At 39.0% G+C, this 17838-nt stretch overlaps 1 protein-coding gene across 1 annotated transcript; it reads right to left on the reverse strand.

Annotated features, from left to right (window-relative positions):
- Nucleotides 1–6265: 6265 nt before the first annotated feature.
- Nucleotides 6266–15714, reverse strand: fam117ba (family with sequence similarity 117 member Ba). The gene is made up of 7 exons (XM_036569438.1): nucleotides 15703–15714; nucleotides 15532–15615; nucleotides 14551–14661; nucleotides 11047–11190; nucleotides 7968–8199; nucleotides 6821–6941; nucleotides 6266–6554 (listed from the first exon to the last, which is right to left on the reverse strand). Exons 1-7 carry the CDS (start codon nucleotides 15712–15714, stop codon nucleotides 6266–6268), a joined length of 993 nt encoding a protein of 330 aa, XP_036425331.1.
- Between the last annotated feature and the right edge of the window lie 2124 nt (nucleotides 15715–17838).

Below are 17838 nucleotides of genomic sequence, written 5' to 3' on the forward strand. Positions count from 1 at the left end.
CCTGAATGGCCCTACTTCTCCTCTTCACTCAGTGTGATGCTAGCCAATGTTTATATAACAGAATTTGTCGGTAGTGTGTCCTCCAGGTGTGCGTCATGAAGTTGTGTGTCATTCTGTAGTTGGCGTCATGCCCATATTAGGAGCTTTCTCTGGCAAAAGTGAATGGGATTTTCAAATATCGCTATGTACTACAGTACAAGGTTCCAAGCTCAGTACTTTTCCCGTTTTCCCATTCATTTTTGCCATCGAGAAATCCAGAATGACACACATCAGTGGTCCATGACGTTTCAGTAACGCTTCACATGTCTCTGAGGAAATATATATATAGATATATATATATATATATATATATATATATATATATATATATATATATATATATATATATATATATATCAATCAATCAATCGCTGTTGTCAGAAGCAAACCTTATATCTCCAAAATGGTAACTTTACAGGAGAAGGAAAAAACATACTTTGCTTTTAATGTAAGTCAATGGAACCAGACTTTTTTCCAAGTCATTTTGGGCCATTTCTTTTGGTCCATTCATCATAAAATTTGCATACTTTGTAAAGGGCAACAGGCACTCAAAAACTGAAAAACGACAAAAATGGACATACAAGGTTTGCTTCTGACAACAGCAACATTATATATGTCCCCCTGTACCCCTGTGTGGATATATGGATAACATACTGGCATTGTGTTGTTTTTGCAAGGCCTTTTAGAAGAAAGCTGATGGTTCCTCTGTGAACAAAGTCCATTTCTTCTCTGAAACAGCTCTGCCCATCTAAAAACTGACCAACTGAAAAAATGACCAACTGAACAATAGCACAAAATCAAAGGAAAATAATGTGAAAATTGAATAAAATATTCCTTGAAAGCCATAATCAGGGATTCTGGAACGAGTCCTGGGTGAGCCCCCACAGCCAAGGATGTAAAGAACATCAGTCATCATTTCAAGGCTTTGAATGCTTTAATTAAAATGGTTTATACTTTCATGCAAAAACCATCTTTCATTTTGCCTCATATTACTGGGCAAATAAGGCATCAAGAAGGTGCTTTTCTTGTGTATTTACTGGGTCTATGTGATGTTAATGATCCCTGATTGTGGCTTAAACCCCTAATATTAATTAGATACATAGAAAACAGCTATATAAGTACTGAGTACTAAGAGTATTAGTTTTGAGTTTATACAACTTGTATGCTGTGCCATCAGTCTACCCAAAAAAAATTGTGTGCGTGTGTTTGCGTGTGTGTATATATGATTATTATCAAATAATGCTTAGTTACTCTACTCAGAAATACAGCTTAGTGAAGAGTCATAAAGGTCTATTTCTGGAAATAAGCTTCATATTCTATTAAACTGGCTTCTTTATTATGGTGTGCTGTAAACACTATTTACACTAATACGTGATCCATCAAATCTAATCACCAGCCCGAGGTTCTTAATGCACATAGACTTTGCTATTATTGTGATGTTTAGGAGAAATTTCTCCAATAGATCTAGATTGTTCTAGATCGTTGTAGATGACGGCTTCAGGACGTTCCTCGTCCGTTCTGGAGCGATAGACTGGACGTTCCTCTGCTGGATTTATGCAAACTGATAAACGTCAGCTTTACACACACCATTCCTGCCTGAATGCACATGAATGCTCCTTTTTGAAATGACAGAATGACCGTTTCCTTTGCATTAAGTGTGTTAACGTTACTGTAAAAGCCTTTTTTTTACTTCTCCATAAATAAATACAAAGAATGTACACCGCACCATTCATGGCTGCTTTCAACCCATTTATTTTATGCAACTATGCCTTTCTTTCAATTAAATTAACAATGTGATCTATCATTTCACGGGCGGATAACTGGACATATGAGATCTTTACAGTGACCGTGCCGATGTGATGACTGACCAGGCAGTAAATAAAACTCCTTTTATTTCACCAGATCTGTGTGCTTGGGTTTTATTTACACGTCTTTTTTAGAACGTGTTCTCCACCAGACAAATCCCCATGTGTCGGAAGGCTTTAGTACATTGCTTAAAAAAAAAACCTTGAATTTACAGTCAATTAAAACAGGACAGTTCAAACACAGCAACTATTGTACACTAAGCGCTAGTGAAATGATTTGGCTCCTCTGTATGTAATAACAGCCATTTGTCTAATTTGGACGTTTCTCTATTTAAAGGTTTTAAGGCAATGCGCACGTGTCCTTCTCACACTTGCCCGCTCTTCTCTCTGTCCACCCCGTCGCTTTTTAAAGGAAGTAATGTAAGCTTCACAGTATGATTCATGGAGTAATTTACAGTATAAAGATGCTACAGTTCCTATCAGTACACAGTTAGACGGACACAGATTAGGCAGAGACGTGGACTGAAGTGCAATTTCATTATGATTTTCCCACTGAAACTCCTTTTCAGTCTGGATCTTGGCTTAATCCATGTCCTGGGAACCAGCACTCATGCTTTCATCCTCTACCTTTCCTTCTCTCCTCTGTCCTACCTTCACACCCTACAGGCCAATGTTTGAAGGCAGCATCATCTTTGTAATCGAATCCACATTCAGTTGCTTCTGTAGGCTTGATGAACTGAATCAGGTGTTACATTAGGAGTCTGTAAATAAACACTGGGCCTGGTAAAGAATTGCAGCTGAATATTTTGGAAAAACATCACTGGTTTAAACTAGATGTCAATGAAGAAATGCTTTGGTGCTTCATGATGCATCTGAGGTGCAGACTTAACTGCATCAACGACCGATAGAACTGATTATAATAGATATGAATAATATTAAATAAACATGTTCTCATTATTTTAACAAAAATAAAAAAAAAGTAAAAAAAAAAACACTGTGTATGATCTTTACTGACTATATGCCACTACTGTATTAATAGTGTCTCTAGTCACATTTGAGGATTTTTAATGTATTTTTTTCATTATTTTTTAACCCAGATTTTCTCCCCTATTAACTCGTAGACACTTCCCACCCACTAACTCGGCCTCCCCTAATCCTATGATACTACCAAGCTGGGAGAGTGAAGGCTAGTACATGCTTTTCTTAGACCCCCACTTACGGGCGGCTGTGGCATCGCCTGGAATTGAACTCACAATAGGACAAATTAAGTGTTTTTAAAGTTAATTTTAAATCAATACCAAAAGAGTCAAATTGAATCGTGACAGAATTTGAGCTTTCATGACACACTGAATCATTTCCTGACGAATCAGAATCATCTTACTGTGTTATTATTGTTGCTGGTAAATTCAAGTAATTGTAAGATTCTTTTGAAACTTAAAATCACTTCTTGCTTCCATACTTTGGCCTGTAGGGTATATGTGAAATCTCCAGTGTTGGGGGCATCACGATATGGTAATGTGTTTACATTTTCCTGTAATAAAGTAATGTAACATGTTCCAGTTCAAATTCTTACAGGTACTGACTTAACAGGGATGTCTCGCATTACTCAAACGTTGTTATGAGAACAAATTACATGCACAAAATTTGTTTTTTCTGTAACTGTCCTGCCTGTGTGACTCTGTGAATATGAGCAGTGCTGTAAATTAGCCATAATCTGTTATAGCATCTACTGCTAACATGAAACTGGTGGATAAAGATCTCTATGCTGCAGAAAAGAGAAACAGATCTGACTGTATTTCCAATCAGAAACAGCTCTGTACACTTCCCATTATATTCACTGTAGCATGGTCTTGGGTAATTTGTTGTTTAGCATTTATGTGTGGGGTTATTCTGCTAAGGACTCTTATTGTGGAGGGCGGGGCTGGTTCCGCAGGGGAGTATATGTGTGTGTGTGAGCAGAAAGAGTAAGAGAGGTGAAAGATGGGAGCTGCTGAGAGAACTCTGCTTATGTATGGTGTAGCTGTGGCCAACAACAGCTGGAGAATAAATCACCATGACTTGTGAAAGCTGTTTCTCATTAATAGCGGCGAACGCTACATCATCCAGAGTTTAATTCCAGCTGTTTTTCAACTGTTTCTACCGGCCAGTTTCTCAAACAGCATTAGCCGTTCATCTAGCGATGGCAGAAACGAAGGTTTCTGAAGCAGCAAAGATTTTCTTTACATTGTATTGGAAAAGGATTCATTACTCAAAGCTTTTAAAATATGGGGGCATATCAGTTCAAAATGAAAATGTAATGTGTAAAATATCAACATATTTGAATGTTTGCATTTAAATTTCCCTCTCATATATCCAATGTTGAGCTCAAAATTTAATATTGCAATTTATCTGACATTTGGTGCACCAGTACTGAAATTTCAGTTACACAAAGATTTAGATGCTTCATGAGTAGCTTTATTTAATATGTATTTCAGAAGTGCATTTATGCTTAATGTGATCATGCAATAGTTGTGTCAAAATGATAGATAAAATTTAATTTGAATTTCCTTATCAAAGAGAACACCAAGCTAGAAAAGGGGTAAGAATTCATATATAAATGGGGAAAAAGTGCCTCTCCTGGTTGCAATTACACATTCTCACCTACTGCACTCATTCTGTGTCAAAATGCCTTTGAAAATGCATTCGACACGATTGCATTTTCATTTTCATTGTCTTCCCAACTTGTCAATCATCCCGTCAGGGTGGGGCTAAGAGCATGCTTTTATTGCCTAATCACATTAGGTATAAATATACAGTTCTGTAAATCACTCTTATCAGAAGAAAATCTTGTATCTCCAAAATGGTAACTTTACAGGAGAGGGAAAAAACCTACTTGACTTTTAATGTAAGTCAATGGAACCAGAATTATTTCCAAGTCATTTTGGGTCGTTTCTTTTAGTCAGTTCTTCACGAAATTTACACACAATGTAAAGGGCAACAGGTATTTTCGAATTACGTCAAAACTGAAAAACGACAAAAATGGGGATACGAGGTTTTCTTCCTACAATAGCAAAATACATTTTAATTCAATTAAAGCTACTCACAAAGCATCTAGATCTACATGTAAATGAAAGTTCACTTTAATTGGCAAATTAAAATTTAAATTTTGATACTGATATGCTTCCATATTAAAACCAGTGCACATTAATGACACCTGGTGGTAAAAAGCATGAACAGCAGCTGTATACAGGGATACTGTCATGTCTTTCTTCCTAAACTCATTCCTCTGGTACAGCTGGGTTTTAAAGAGTAATGTAAAGTATTACATTTTGAGAGAAGTAATTAGTAACTTTGTAATGGATTACTTGGGTCAACACTGGAAATCTCCCAGGCTATTCTGACCTCTAGCGTTTGAACATAGCACCTTCATATCACAACAGACTCTCGTTCTCTGTTCCAACCCACAGCGACAACAGTATAAATAACATAGCACCAAATCCCCTGTCTGACCAGCGGTTTACATGAAGCGCACGTAGATTAGGGGAAAGGGATCGGGTTCTATACACTCGGGGGTAAAACAGGGACAGGGATAGGTAAGGTCAGGATGGAAGAGGGTCGGGTTTGCTACAGACGGTTTATGGGCGTCAGGCACGTTTTGTTAGTCCGTCCCATTCATTAGCTACATTGTTCATTGTTCTTTGTTACTATACACAATGCACACACCAGCTCAGCTAAGAGTAGGCACAGCCGTGTCCCATGATCTCCATGCCGACAGTCTAAAAAGTCACTTACACTCACGTTAAAGGAGGCATATTTACATAAAGAAACGTGGCTCTCGAAAGGCTTCGATGGTACAATGCGATAAAACATTGTGAATGTCAAAAGCAGTGCAATGCCAAACGCTCTCTACTTATATACATACACATCTCGAGATCTCTTTTCTTAAGAATACACACACATATTCCAGCTTAATTTCTATGCTGTGCTGCATCTGTAGCATATGGCCCATTCTCTGTGCTTAGATGACTCAAAACACGCTTCTAATCGAAACCAAGGGGGTGATAAAACACCTTCCCATTGGTTTGTATTATAACTGTGTTTTAAGTTCTTCTCAACGAGAAAATAACTGTTCAAATCAGTCATACGCTACAGATGTGGCAGACAGATGTCGCGCTAAACATTCTGCTATAGGACTCCTTTAATCCCATTAGTATCAGCACATCTCTTGTTCTCACATTCAAGTTTCCGGTAAACGATTTGGATCATCTGGATGAATAAATCGAGCCCTGACTGCAATCACAGCTTCGAGATGTTCGATTAAAATGAGGAAAGAGCCTGTTTTCGGGATGATGCAGTCACTGTATGTCCACCTTGAGATAATGAGGTTTTTTTGATTGGTTGAGATGTAGAAGCAGTTCCTGCGTTCGGCCTCCAGGGGGAGTCTAACCCTCTGGCTCCTCCAGGTGTCGCGGGAGGCAAGGCGACTGGCGGCCGCGGGACAGGACAGGTCCGAGAGAGGGCGACAGGCTGCGCACCCCGACCCCGCCCATGGGGACCAGGGAGGGCGAGAGGCTGCGGTAGCCCACCGGCCCGCGGAAGCTCAGCTCCTGGGTGGGCAGCAGGGGCTTCAGGATACTCACCAGGCAGAAGGCAGAGCCGCTCTTGGGGATGAAGTTCACCTTGTTCCTGTCGGGACACAGATACGGAGGGATCTCCTGCAGAGGCCTCGGCCTGAAGAAGGAGAGATATGAGGAGAGTGAAAAAGGTACCCCAGCCAGGACATGTTTGGGGTCTTTAGATTGCACTGGAGGTACAAGGCTGGTGTAGCTATCACATAAATAAACCTTATATCCTCCAATTAGTGCTGCATTCCTGAACCACCTCAAACTGAGTGAAGTTGCTAAGGAAGCCTAAACAGGCCTGTTTGTGTGAACTCTGACTCTAGTTCTGACTCTGACTCTGTATTCTTTACTGTTATCTGTAAAAGCTTTACTCACTGATTCTCCTCGAAGACTTTGACTCTCTCACAGCCCTCTGGAGGTTCTCGCTTGAACATGTAGCTGTTGTTGGGTTTGGGGGAGGAGGCGTATTTAGGCAGGGGGGAGTAGGGCCCAAGGTCTACAGGTAGAGAAGAAGTGCTTGGTCACAAATTGCCACCTTTGTGAACATGTAGTAGTTATAGTATCTTTTTCTTGAGTACAACAAGACACAGACACACTGTGACAGCTTGCACAGCTTCTATTCATATCTGAATAATCTGGAATATGTGCATATCAGTATTCTGTCTCCTGTGTACCCTGCATCTCATTTATCCACCTCAGACTCACAAACTGCATACATGAAAATGTGTAAAACTGTAGATATCATAGCTCTTTATTTCATAACTTATATTACCGTACAAAAACTGTACATTGGAAGTGCAATAGTTGTGTATATTATTGTGTATATTGTGTATATGTTTATATATTTAGTCTAATATGTGTTTCTACACATATATATATATATATACATATATATATATATTTTTTTTTATATATATATATTTTTCTTTGTATTAAAGTCCTACAAGGGGGCTACACACATAAGATATTCACTCACCTTCGCACCTGTGTAAATGTGATGTGACAAAAAAAATGATCTGATTTGATCTGAAAGTGATTTGGTAATGTAGCATCAGAATGGGAACTTTACAGCAGGAAAAATGTTCACTTTTAATGGAAGTTAATGGAACAAGAATTTGAAGTATTTTATTGGTCCAATCACCATGAAAATTTAAAACATTATAAAGAGCAGCTATTTCCAAATAAAGAGCAGGTATTTCCAAATTCTGTAAAAGCCCAACAACACAAAAACAGATAGAAAATTGTTTTCCAACAGCTCCGATATTCTTGCAGATTCTAGCCTCGTTAATCAATCAGTGTTTCCGCTAGATTTTTTTTCCAGACTGGACAGTTGACCCTTTGAAGCTATCAGAGCTGTCGTGCATACATGGTGTCATCAAACGTGCATGGGACTGGAGTACTGTCATCACACACAAATCTTTAAAAAAAAACATCTCGCTCTGCTGTTTGAAGTGTGTGTGAGTGTGTGTGTGTGTGTATGTCTGAGTGTGTGTGTGTGTGTGTGTGTGTGTGTGTGTGTCACCTCTCTCTCTGCTCTCGCTGAGTGTGTCGTCGTTGGGTAGTGGGCTGTTCCCCACCGTGTCGTTCAGGATGCTGAGGTATGAGGGTGACACCGAATCTGCCCGGCTGCTGCTGTTGCTACGGTTACCGCCCAGGCCCCCGCCTGAGGGTGTCTGGGTGTCGATACTGCGGGTGCTGCTGCTGCGCTGGGGGATGGGCGGGGGGGCACGGTGCCCATCAGGAACGTCCTGTGGCTAAACACACACAAACATACACACTTGTGACCATCATTTGCATGGACACTGCGCTGTACATGCTAGGGACGGGCATTCTGATCAACACTGTTATTAAACGGATATTCCGTGTCTATTTTTTGCCATCATTTTGGTCATAATGATGCACAATGATATGTATATTCATTACAATGACATAAGACTAATTCCCCCACAGTAAATATAAAATTAAGTATTCAGACCATAGAAATTTACAAAGAGATATTAATGAACTAAATATGTACAAAATCATCATTTACTTTGTATTGGGAAGTGGGGATACCAAACCCTAACCCCTAAATTTCAGCTTGGGAAAATTATACTTACATTTTTTGTATTTTTTTCAATGTTTTTAAAGATCTTTTTGATTTCTTTTAAAGTGAAGTTAAGGATTTAAATCTATAATGAGTTTAATTCCTAAATAAAAAACTAAATTAAAAAATACTGTCCTGTGTTCATGTCATTACCGAAACACGTTTTAGGAGGAGCCTTATTTTAGCCACACCCCTGCATTTTAGAGCAGGAAGTGAGACTGCATCCCTGCTTCTCATGACCACATGGTGAGCAGCTAGACCCCACTGTTTTGAAGTAAATGTCTCAAACACTAAAAAGTGTCACTACCGAAACGTATTATCCACAATTAAGTAAACTTTTTTGTGTTTTATTGAAAAATACTATGACTTTATGTGTGTACAATTGTTCAAGGCTGTGTTTGCTAGTCATGTACTGCTAGAGTTTTGAGTTCTCTTCAAATTTAGCTAAAATTGTCACCTCCTAAACATTTCGCTGTTGTTGGAAGAAAACCTTGTATTTTTCAGTTTTTGACATAATTTGAAAACACCTGTTGCCTTTACATTGTGTGTAAATGACCAGAAGAAACGGCCAAAATGACTTTGAAAAAACTCTGGTTCCATTGACATTAAAAGTAAAGCAGGTTTTTTCCTTCTCCTGTAAAGTTACCATTTTGGAGATACGAGTTTTTCTTCCGACAACAGCGATCTGCTAGTTTTGGAACTGTTTATTTTAACAAAGTAAATATTCAGACCTTAGATATTAACAAATATACATTAATGAACTAAATATGTACAAAATCATCATTTACTTTGTATTAGAAAGTGGCGATACCAAACCTTAACCCCTAAATTTCAGCTTGTGAAAATTATACTTAATTTTTTGGGCTTTTTTTTAATGTTTCTAAAGATCTTTTTGATTTATTTTTAAAGTGAATCTATAATGAGTTTAATTTCTACATTTTCTGGCTTGTAGATCAGTGGCTGGACAAGTCTGGCCTGCAAGAATTCCTAATGCGTGTATGATGTATTGTATTCTGGCAAATGTAGTGAAAAGCAATGAAATAAAAATGCAAGAAAAATGCAAATTCATATTTTAAAATGCTGAGGCTGAGGGATAAAATACTGTGCTACAGAATTAACACATTAAACTCTAAATAGGTTTGCCTATGAAACAGAATACAAATGCTATCATGTAAAATATTACTAACATGCAAGGCTTTCGCCAAGCTGTGGATTATTTTCTCTTTGGGCATTTAGGGCGAGTCACATGTTGAATGCATGGAATGCATGGAATTCTTTAAATCCTTTGCCAAAAAAAGCAAATAATTCTGCCTTTTAATCAACTTTTTCTGTTAATCGTTTCTTTTTTTTCAGTGCTGTAGCTGCATTTATTATGGTATGTTAAGATTATGATCTAACAAAGACAAAAAAGGAGATCTGTATTTTGTCTGAGCCATAAACGACTTTTTCAGCAACAAAACAAATGCAGAGGAGTATAATTCACAGTTCAGTTGTCTTAAGGCATAGCTGATTGGGACAGAAATGCATTTCGGTAATTTATTAGTCTAACAATACAATACCTAATATGTTAAAAAATATTCAGAATTAATAAATAAAATATCAACATTTCCATCCTCCACATATTGGTACTATTAAACAACGTGAAAAATTGTGATATTTTTCTGTTTTTGTCTGTTTCATGGCAGCAACTGAATCACTCAGGGTTTTGACAGAATTCTCTATTTTGTGTTGCTCTTATGTTTTCTTTTAATGTCTCTCACTGCAATACCCACAATGCATTACACAAATACATAATGCAGCCTTTCAGAATCACTGCAGTGCTCATCCACATATGACCATGTGGGGCAGTTGTGGGCTGGAGGTTAGGGAACCAGCCTTGTAACCGGACGGTTGCTGATTCAAACCCCTAACAGGACATGACTGAAGTGCCCTTGAGCAAGGCACCTAACCCCCCAGGTGCTCCCCAGGCACTGTGGATAGGGCTGCCCACCACTCTGGGCAAGTGTGCTTACTGCCCCCTAGTCTGTGTGTGTATGTGGGTGCTTCACTGCACTGATGGGTTAAATGCAGAGGTGAATTTAATCACTGTGGGACTAATAAAGGGTAACTTACTTATTATTAACTTACTTGGACTGAGTATTGTAATTCGGTACTTTTACAGTCTTGACTGAATTAATTCAAAACTATCAAAGATCAAAACATTCCATGTTATTCAATACCAAATTTTGTTTGTTCCAAAATCTGTTGTGGTCAGTAAATACAGCTACTTTCAGCATCGTTCACTCATTAAGCCACACCCACTTTCAGTACGTACTCTAAAAGATGGTATCAGTAAAAAGTATTGTTCAAGAACAGGAATCAAAGTCAAGTATCTGAACTGGAATCTCAATCAAACTTTAATGGATTCCCAGCCAAAACTGTAACTACACTCAGTCTGATGAATAAACGGCTACAAAGCCACATTATCTGAATGCAATGCCTACTATATGTCAGATAAGAGGGCTTTGAGACTCACAATGATGACTTCATCTCGCTCTGTGGTGTCTCGTATGATGATGCGCTCAATCTCCTGGTTGAGACCCTCGATGCTGTTGCGGAAGCGAGGGGGCGTGGACTTGGAGATGGGGATGGGGATCAGGATGGTTTTAGGCATCTGAGACTGAAAGAGGGACAGAGATGACAGAGGAGAAGAGACAAAAGGGGGACAAAGTTGAGAGGTAATACAACCACATTAACTCTGACTGTCTTACAGCCAAGAGGCTATGCTAAATCAAAATAGCAGCATTGGGCAACAAAAATATGGACAAATTCAGTCGTACTCATACCTCTGTTTTAAGCTATGCAATGGCCTTTTATATGTCAGCATGACTCTGTTCAATATGGTATTAACATCCATCTTGAGTGATCTGATCATAAGTGGACAGCGAGACGTGTAGCCGCTCACACCTGGCATTTCTATGTGTCTCAAATGCGTCTCCAGTGATTGGATTTCGTGACTGGAGGAAGGGTACCGTCCACATTTACTACATCAGCCTCTCGCTGTGTTTGTCTGTTCATGTAAATGAAAGGGCTTACGAACGTTTAGACCACATGAATTGCTAACATGACTTGTAAACAAACAGTACAGGAGACGAAAGACGAACCTACGCAGCTGCTTTAGTCTCTTCTGTGACGACGCCCTTCGCCACTGACCAAGATGCATCGGGATGCTTTAGCGTTCACACTGTAAGGCCCAGTCCCATTTCTTCTTTTTACCCCTACCCCTTGTTTTCGAGTGTCAACCTAACCCCTTGGAACGGAGTTACAAAGGGTAGTGGTTGAAATCTTGCCCAACGAAATGGGACCCTCAAATTTAAAAAATAATAATAATTAAAAAAAAACCTTGCTTCATCAACAGCTACTAGCGCTGCTCTGTAGGCGACCTGGCCCGTCTGCAGTGACAGCAGAGGAGGGTAAAGTTCAGCTCCTCACTGCTGGGCTTTAGTTTATTTAGGGCATCATATGATCTTCAAAGAGGGACAATTATTTATTATCACCCACCCCTGATTCTTCAGTAATATGAAGCTGAAGTCAGATATTCACCAGCTTCTTGTTCGAATCTTCCCCTTCTGCCTTACATAGTGCAGCAGTTACATTCTGGCGCTTCAGGCGTCAGAACTGCTGGACTATTTAAGGTGGATCGGGAAAGTTAGCTAGCTAGCTACAGAGACATTAGCATGCTATTAGTGATTTTTAATGCTTGTTATGAAGAAAACGACCATAATACACTGAAACGACGTTAAACTAAGATAATACAGTGGTTATCATAATTTTTTAACAGAGAAAATTCTCACATTGGTGTATTTTTTTGGTCGCTCGCGCAGCCATCTTGCCGGTTTTTCTTTTTTTCTCATAACACTCAGTTTAGAGTCTCTGAAAGACCTCTGTTTGGAGAGCCATGTGGCCCTAACACTTTGCCCTACCCCTCTATCTCAACAAAAATTGGGACACCCTACCCCTAGACGTGAACGCGCACAACAGAGGGCTAAGGGTTAAGTGGTAGGGGCGAGGGCTGAAATGGGATTTTAGAAAAGTGTTAAGTGGTCATATGCGTCCCTGAACACCTCTGAAGGTGGTTTGAGTAAGTGAGGGGATCACAATGTGTCTCCACACTGTTAGAAATAAAGGTTCTGTTCAGGTACTTTTTTCGTTTATCAAGGTACAAACAATGTAAATGTTCCCTCAAAGGTACAGCAGTGGTTTTAAGGTCCAACTGTGCACCTTAAATAAGCTTTTCCAGGTGAAAAGTTCGTATTTGTACCTTTTCATAACCGAATGTTTTAAAAACAGAACAATAAAATAAAAGCCTGGAGGCGAGACGGGGTGTGTGGAGTCAGTACAGCTTAGAACTTATAATTTCAGTGTATTATGGTACAATTATATTCCTTGACTAAAGGTACTGAGATGTACCCTTGAGGGAACCACCCCAGTGACAAGAGGGGTACTGCCCCAGAGACAGTTTAGTACCTTTTTTCTGAGAGTGTATGACACACTGTACCCTGTTCACACCTGTATTTTTGAGTCTATTTGAGATTACTTAACAATTCAAGCTTCCACTGCTCAGCCACACTAGCCTTGCAGGTGCAAAACTAAAAAAAACAAACATGTTTTGGCTAATCCACTACATATAGTGAAGGAGGTCTGTGTGTAAATTATTGTCTCTTTAATCTGAATATAAGTCCCTTATATACTCATCTTCACTCTCTGCCTCTCTGTCCTTTCTCCTAAGTGTTCCTCTCTATTGGTTTGTTTGTTTTCCCCTCCCTGTCCACCCTGCCCTTCAAGGAGAGCATGATGATCTGTTTTTAATCTTTGACATTGAGACATATTATTTCCAAGGCAAATCGAAAACCTCCTGCTGCAAATCAGAGCAGGAGCCCTTGCAGACTGCATTAAACCAAAACGTCAGGCTATCTCTGTGCCACGCTATTTTGGGATTTAAAAGAAGGTCTGCACAGAAGTCACAGTCGTTGACGTTGAGAACAAAAGCAAGTTGTCATTTTATATTAACTCATTAAGGCGAAATGCAAAACAGCGACTCTTTCTGCCGTCTAATCTGGTCTTCTCCATTAATAACAGGACGTCTTAATGCAGTTGTGTTTATTTGACGTAAGGATGAGTGATGTGGCAATAATATCACAATACTTCAAGACATTTTCTCAACACTTCTTTTTCCTGAGGTTTTATGAGCTGAAACAGTCATAAAACAACAGTAGTGTTACATTAAAAAAAAATAATCAAAAACTATGAATACAATGACTATTATTCAAGTTTCAACTGCACTAAATCCTAAATGAAACAGGACTAATTATGCTCTATTTATAATGAAACTGCAAATTCCAACCTGTCAATACAGAACGTAAATTGAATGTAAATATAATTTATTATGTGCCTATGTAATAACTATGTAATTACGCAGTTACATTTGTATAGCATAGCAAAATGACTTTAGGGTGAAAAAAATTGACTTATTATTTATGATACATTATTAATTAGTGAGCATCCCTGTATTCTTTTGTGCAGCTCCAAACAACACATTCTTAAGAACTGTATTCAGAACATGCCCGGTCCACATAACTGACTATGCTGACCGTGCATGTATGATTTATGAGCCCTATTCTGCTTATTAGTTTACAGCACACAATGCTTAATGAATCAAACGTAAGGCACACATACACACACAGCCGTTCTCTCTGCGGGACTGGTGGTGTGACGAATGTGTTGATCGTCAGGCCTATTATAAACCAGGCCAATGTCCCGTGGGGACGTCCCCCTGTCCCCACCTCTGTTTGAGCAGCTCAAGGAGTCTTATAACTAGGACAACTGCGTGGGAAATTGGGGCGCTCTACAACTCTCCAGACGTCCGGCCTACTTCAGTCAGCCAGGTTGGAAAAGGCCAGGTTACGGGGTACTGATAAAGCCTCAGTACCCCCATACGCACACAGGGCTAAATGATTGGATGGTGGTCATGGGTGCTTACCTGTGATTGGATAATAGCATGGTTGCCATTGAAAGGCGATTTGCGCTCTTTGTCCCGCCGGTGGCGACTGCTGCGTTTGCTGCGCTGGAGCTGCTGCCGCAGTTTTGCAATCTGAGGATAGCGAACAAGCATGGATGATGAAGTGCAGGAGATGGAAAAATGGAGCAGCAGAATGAAGGTCAAAAACATTTTTCAGCAGTCTTTCTCTACTGGAAGCTAAGCTCAGAGTAAAGAACATAATATGTGCAGCTGAATGGCTGGAGATATTGTCCAAAATGTTATCACGATAAATTTGACCATTTTATTAAAAATCAATAATAATTAAAACCTATTACATGCATTTCCTCAAGCTTGATTTAAAGTGAGAATAGTATTTTGGACTATTGTGATAAAACATGATATTTATTATCAGTATAACATTAAATACAACATAAATTTGGCCTTGGCTTTTATATACAACATTTACCAAGAAACACCTTTAAAACTGCTTTGACCGCAAAAAAGCAAAACAAAAATTAGTTTATAAAAATTAATAAAGCTGTTGGAGAAGATAACCTCTGAACCTTGAGTCTAAGCAATTTTTCTTTATGGGAAAATTAGCATTTTCAAAAATGTCTGCTGTCGCACCCTGTGATAAACAAAATCCCTCCAAACACGATACGAGGCTGTTTATTAGTCAAAATATGAATAATGCTACATACATGCCACAAGCAAGTTCATGCTCCTGCATACTGAAATGACACTGCATGAGAGTGAGTCTACATTTAAAATACAACACTATTAGCTATATACCAACACCAGCTACTCAAACTGCAGCCTGTAATGCCAAAGCCACTTAACTACCACACTTGACAAAGCTTCCTGGTTTGCGTGGGGTATTTAGGTGAGGTTATCAGTCTTATGATGTCAGTTCAGTGCACGGTAGTGCCAGCTTGCATGTAGCAACAGACGATGAGGGCAAGCTGAATTGCCCCTGCTTACCTCCTTCAGCTGGTCTGTGCTGCCACAGGATGCTGAGCGCTTATGGGAGCCTCTCCTCCGCTCATCTACCCAGGCCCTGGGGGTCTAGGAGCGAAAGAGAGGAGGGGAGAGTGAAGAAAAGCATAGTTACAGTTTGTAAACATTTATATTCCCTTTATGTTGAACACACACAACAGCATGCATTGAGCTTGACACAAACACAGAATCAGTATAAGGGCATCCCAGCATTGCCTACCTGGGTGGCTTTGTCCCTCATTGAGAGGGTGGAGTGGGCGGAGCTTACGTGCTGCTGCCAGCTCCCTGGTAGGAGTGAGTCCAGGTGAGGGTGTGGCCTCAGATTTTCGCAGGATGCGGGGCTCTAATAGGCTGTGGCTAAGGGAGGAGAGAGAATGAAAAGATGAGTTCTTCACCAATTACAGCTTAATATTTGTATAGTGGGTAGAACCTTAACCTCGTCCTCGTCTGAGAAGGCAAAGCACTTTTTATCATTAATTGATATTGATATACCACATAATATGTTAGTTTTATCTAACACCACATTTTAATATCTCCTTTAACCATTGAACGTAGTGTTTTTATGAGCCTATATTCCTGTGTTGGCACTTGGCACTATCGGTTAAATTCACTAAACTAACTTAGCTATGCTACATTTTCAAGCTCAAGGATACAGTAAAAAAAGGGTCTGTTACTTTGTCACAGCAAATGCACTGAAGTGTTTGTTTATAATATTTCCTGTAGATTTTTATTGTAGAACAATGTAATTTATTAAACAATTAGAAACTATTTTGACTGGATTCTGAGGGAATTACAAGCACATATCAGGGGGAGCAAAATGCATATAGAGTCGTTTACACATAGAGTTTAGGCACCCCTGATCAAAGTACATGTTTTGTTGATTTTCTATGTGAACATGAGCACATAGTGAATGTGTTGGTTATCATAACATTAGCCTTTAAACTCCTTGAGACCACCGATGGTTCCAAAACGCACTTCGTCATATTCTTCATAACTTTCATATTTCATAAGCTACATTCTAAAGGTGGGGGTCATATGAGAGCTGTAACTGTCTTCTTTCCAGTAAAATAGATGGGTGATGTAATTTTAAACGCTTATAATAAAAGAAGCTGAACTCACAATTTTTTTTTCTACTGAAAGTCGACCCATTTTTCCACAAATCTGGGCTATAAACTATAAACAGATGGCGTCTCTTCAGTGATCTGCTCTGTAAAAATTATTTTTATAAAATAATACAAAGAGCGTCTAAGATTTTTGGCTTTCAGCAGTAATTTGTAAGCATATAGCAATATGTGTGATCATAACACACATTTTCTGTTAATTTGAGGGGAACTTTTGCAATAAATAAATAAATAAATAAATAAATAAATAAAAATGTACATTTATTTCATGCAGTTACTGAATAATATACCTTACGATTTGGTCAAGTAAATTCACATGGAAAAACCAAAATATACCCACGAGCGTAAGAGGTTAAAAAAACGATTCATTCAAAACAGGCAGGTTTTTGCGCTTTAACCAGCGCAGCTCAACAGCCTTGTTTTTTAGAACAACCTCATATAAGTGCAATAAATGTGGTTTTAATGTAGGCTGTCACACCACCCTAACATGTTTAAAAGTTCAGTTGTGTTCATGTGTGGGAATCCCAGTATCTTAATATGGTTTGCATGAAATGAATCAATAAATGAACAACATCTTTTCAAGTTATTTTTCCATCACTGGGGGATGTTACCACCGTAACTCAGTTAACCGTCACTGGGCACAGGCCTGCTCAACATCTATCCTCAATATCCAAGGGTTCACCACAACCGTGGCTGCTCTTCAAAGCCATCAGTATTATCTGCAACAGATTAAGCTGTTTCTGCTCTACTTGCAGACTCTCAGGGCACTTCATGCCATTCACCAAGTTCCTCAAGCGCACTTTGTGTATGGAGAATAAAAAGCAGCCTTTGTTTACAGATGGCACATGACAGATGACAAAATCTGAGCTTATACAATATCATGCCGTCCTCAAATAAGAAACTGCAGTACCAACTTTATTTAAACATGCTGCATTTCCATTCAGTCCAAAAGAGTGAAGTCAGCATATACAGACTTTGTAGCATCATCATAAAATGAAACTGCTATTGTTAACATTTTCAGTTTGTCAGCAAATTAAACCATTTTCTTCAGTTTGATTCTACAACGTTACATTATTTTACTCTTTGTGCCTCTTTTTTGCTTCTGCAACTGCTGGTAGGACTGCAGGTGTCAACCCATGTGATTTACTTGTTTAAAACTTGTATAAAACAA

The sequence above is a fragment of the Colossoma macropomum genome, unplaced genomic scaffold (genome assembly GCF_904425465.1).
Source record: "Colossoma macropomum unplaced genomic scaffold, Colossoma_macropomum, whole genome shotgun sequence".
Taxonomy (NCBI): domain Eukaryota; kingdom Metazoa; phylum Chordata; class Actinopteri; order Characiformes; family Serrasalmidae; genus Colossoma; species Colossoma macropomum.

What these genes read in the sequence shown, in the direction of transcription:
- fam117ba (XM_036569438.1), bottom strand. An exon ending in ATGCTATTATCCAATCACAG is followed by an intron (nt 11,191 to 14,550) that starts GTAAGCACCCAT and finishes TCCCTCTTTCAG; the next exon opens with TCTCAGATGCCTAAAACCAT. An exon ending in AAAGTCTTCGAGGAGAATCA is followed by an intron (nt 6,555 to 6,820) that starts GTGAGTAAAGCT and finishes CTCCTTCTTCAG; the next exon opens with GCCGAGGCCTCTGCAGGAGA.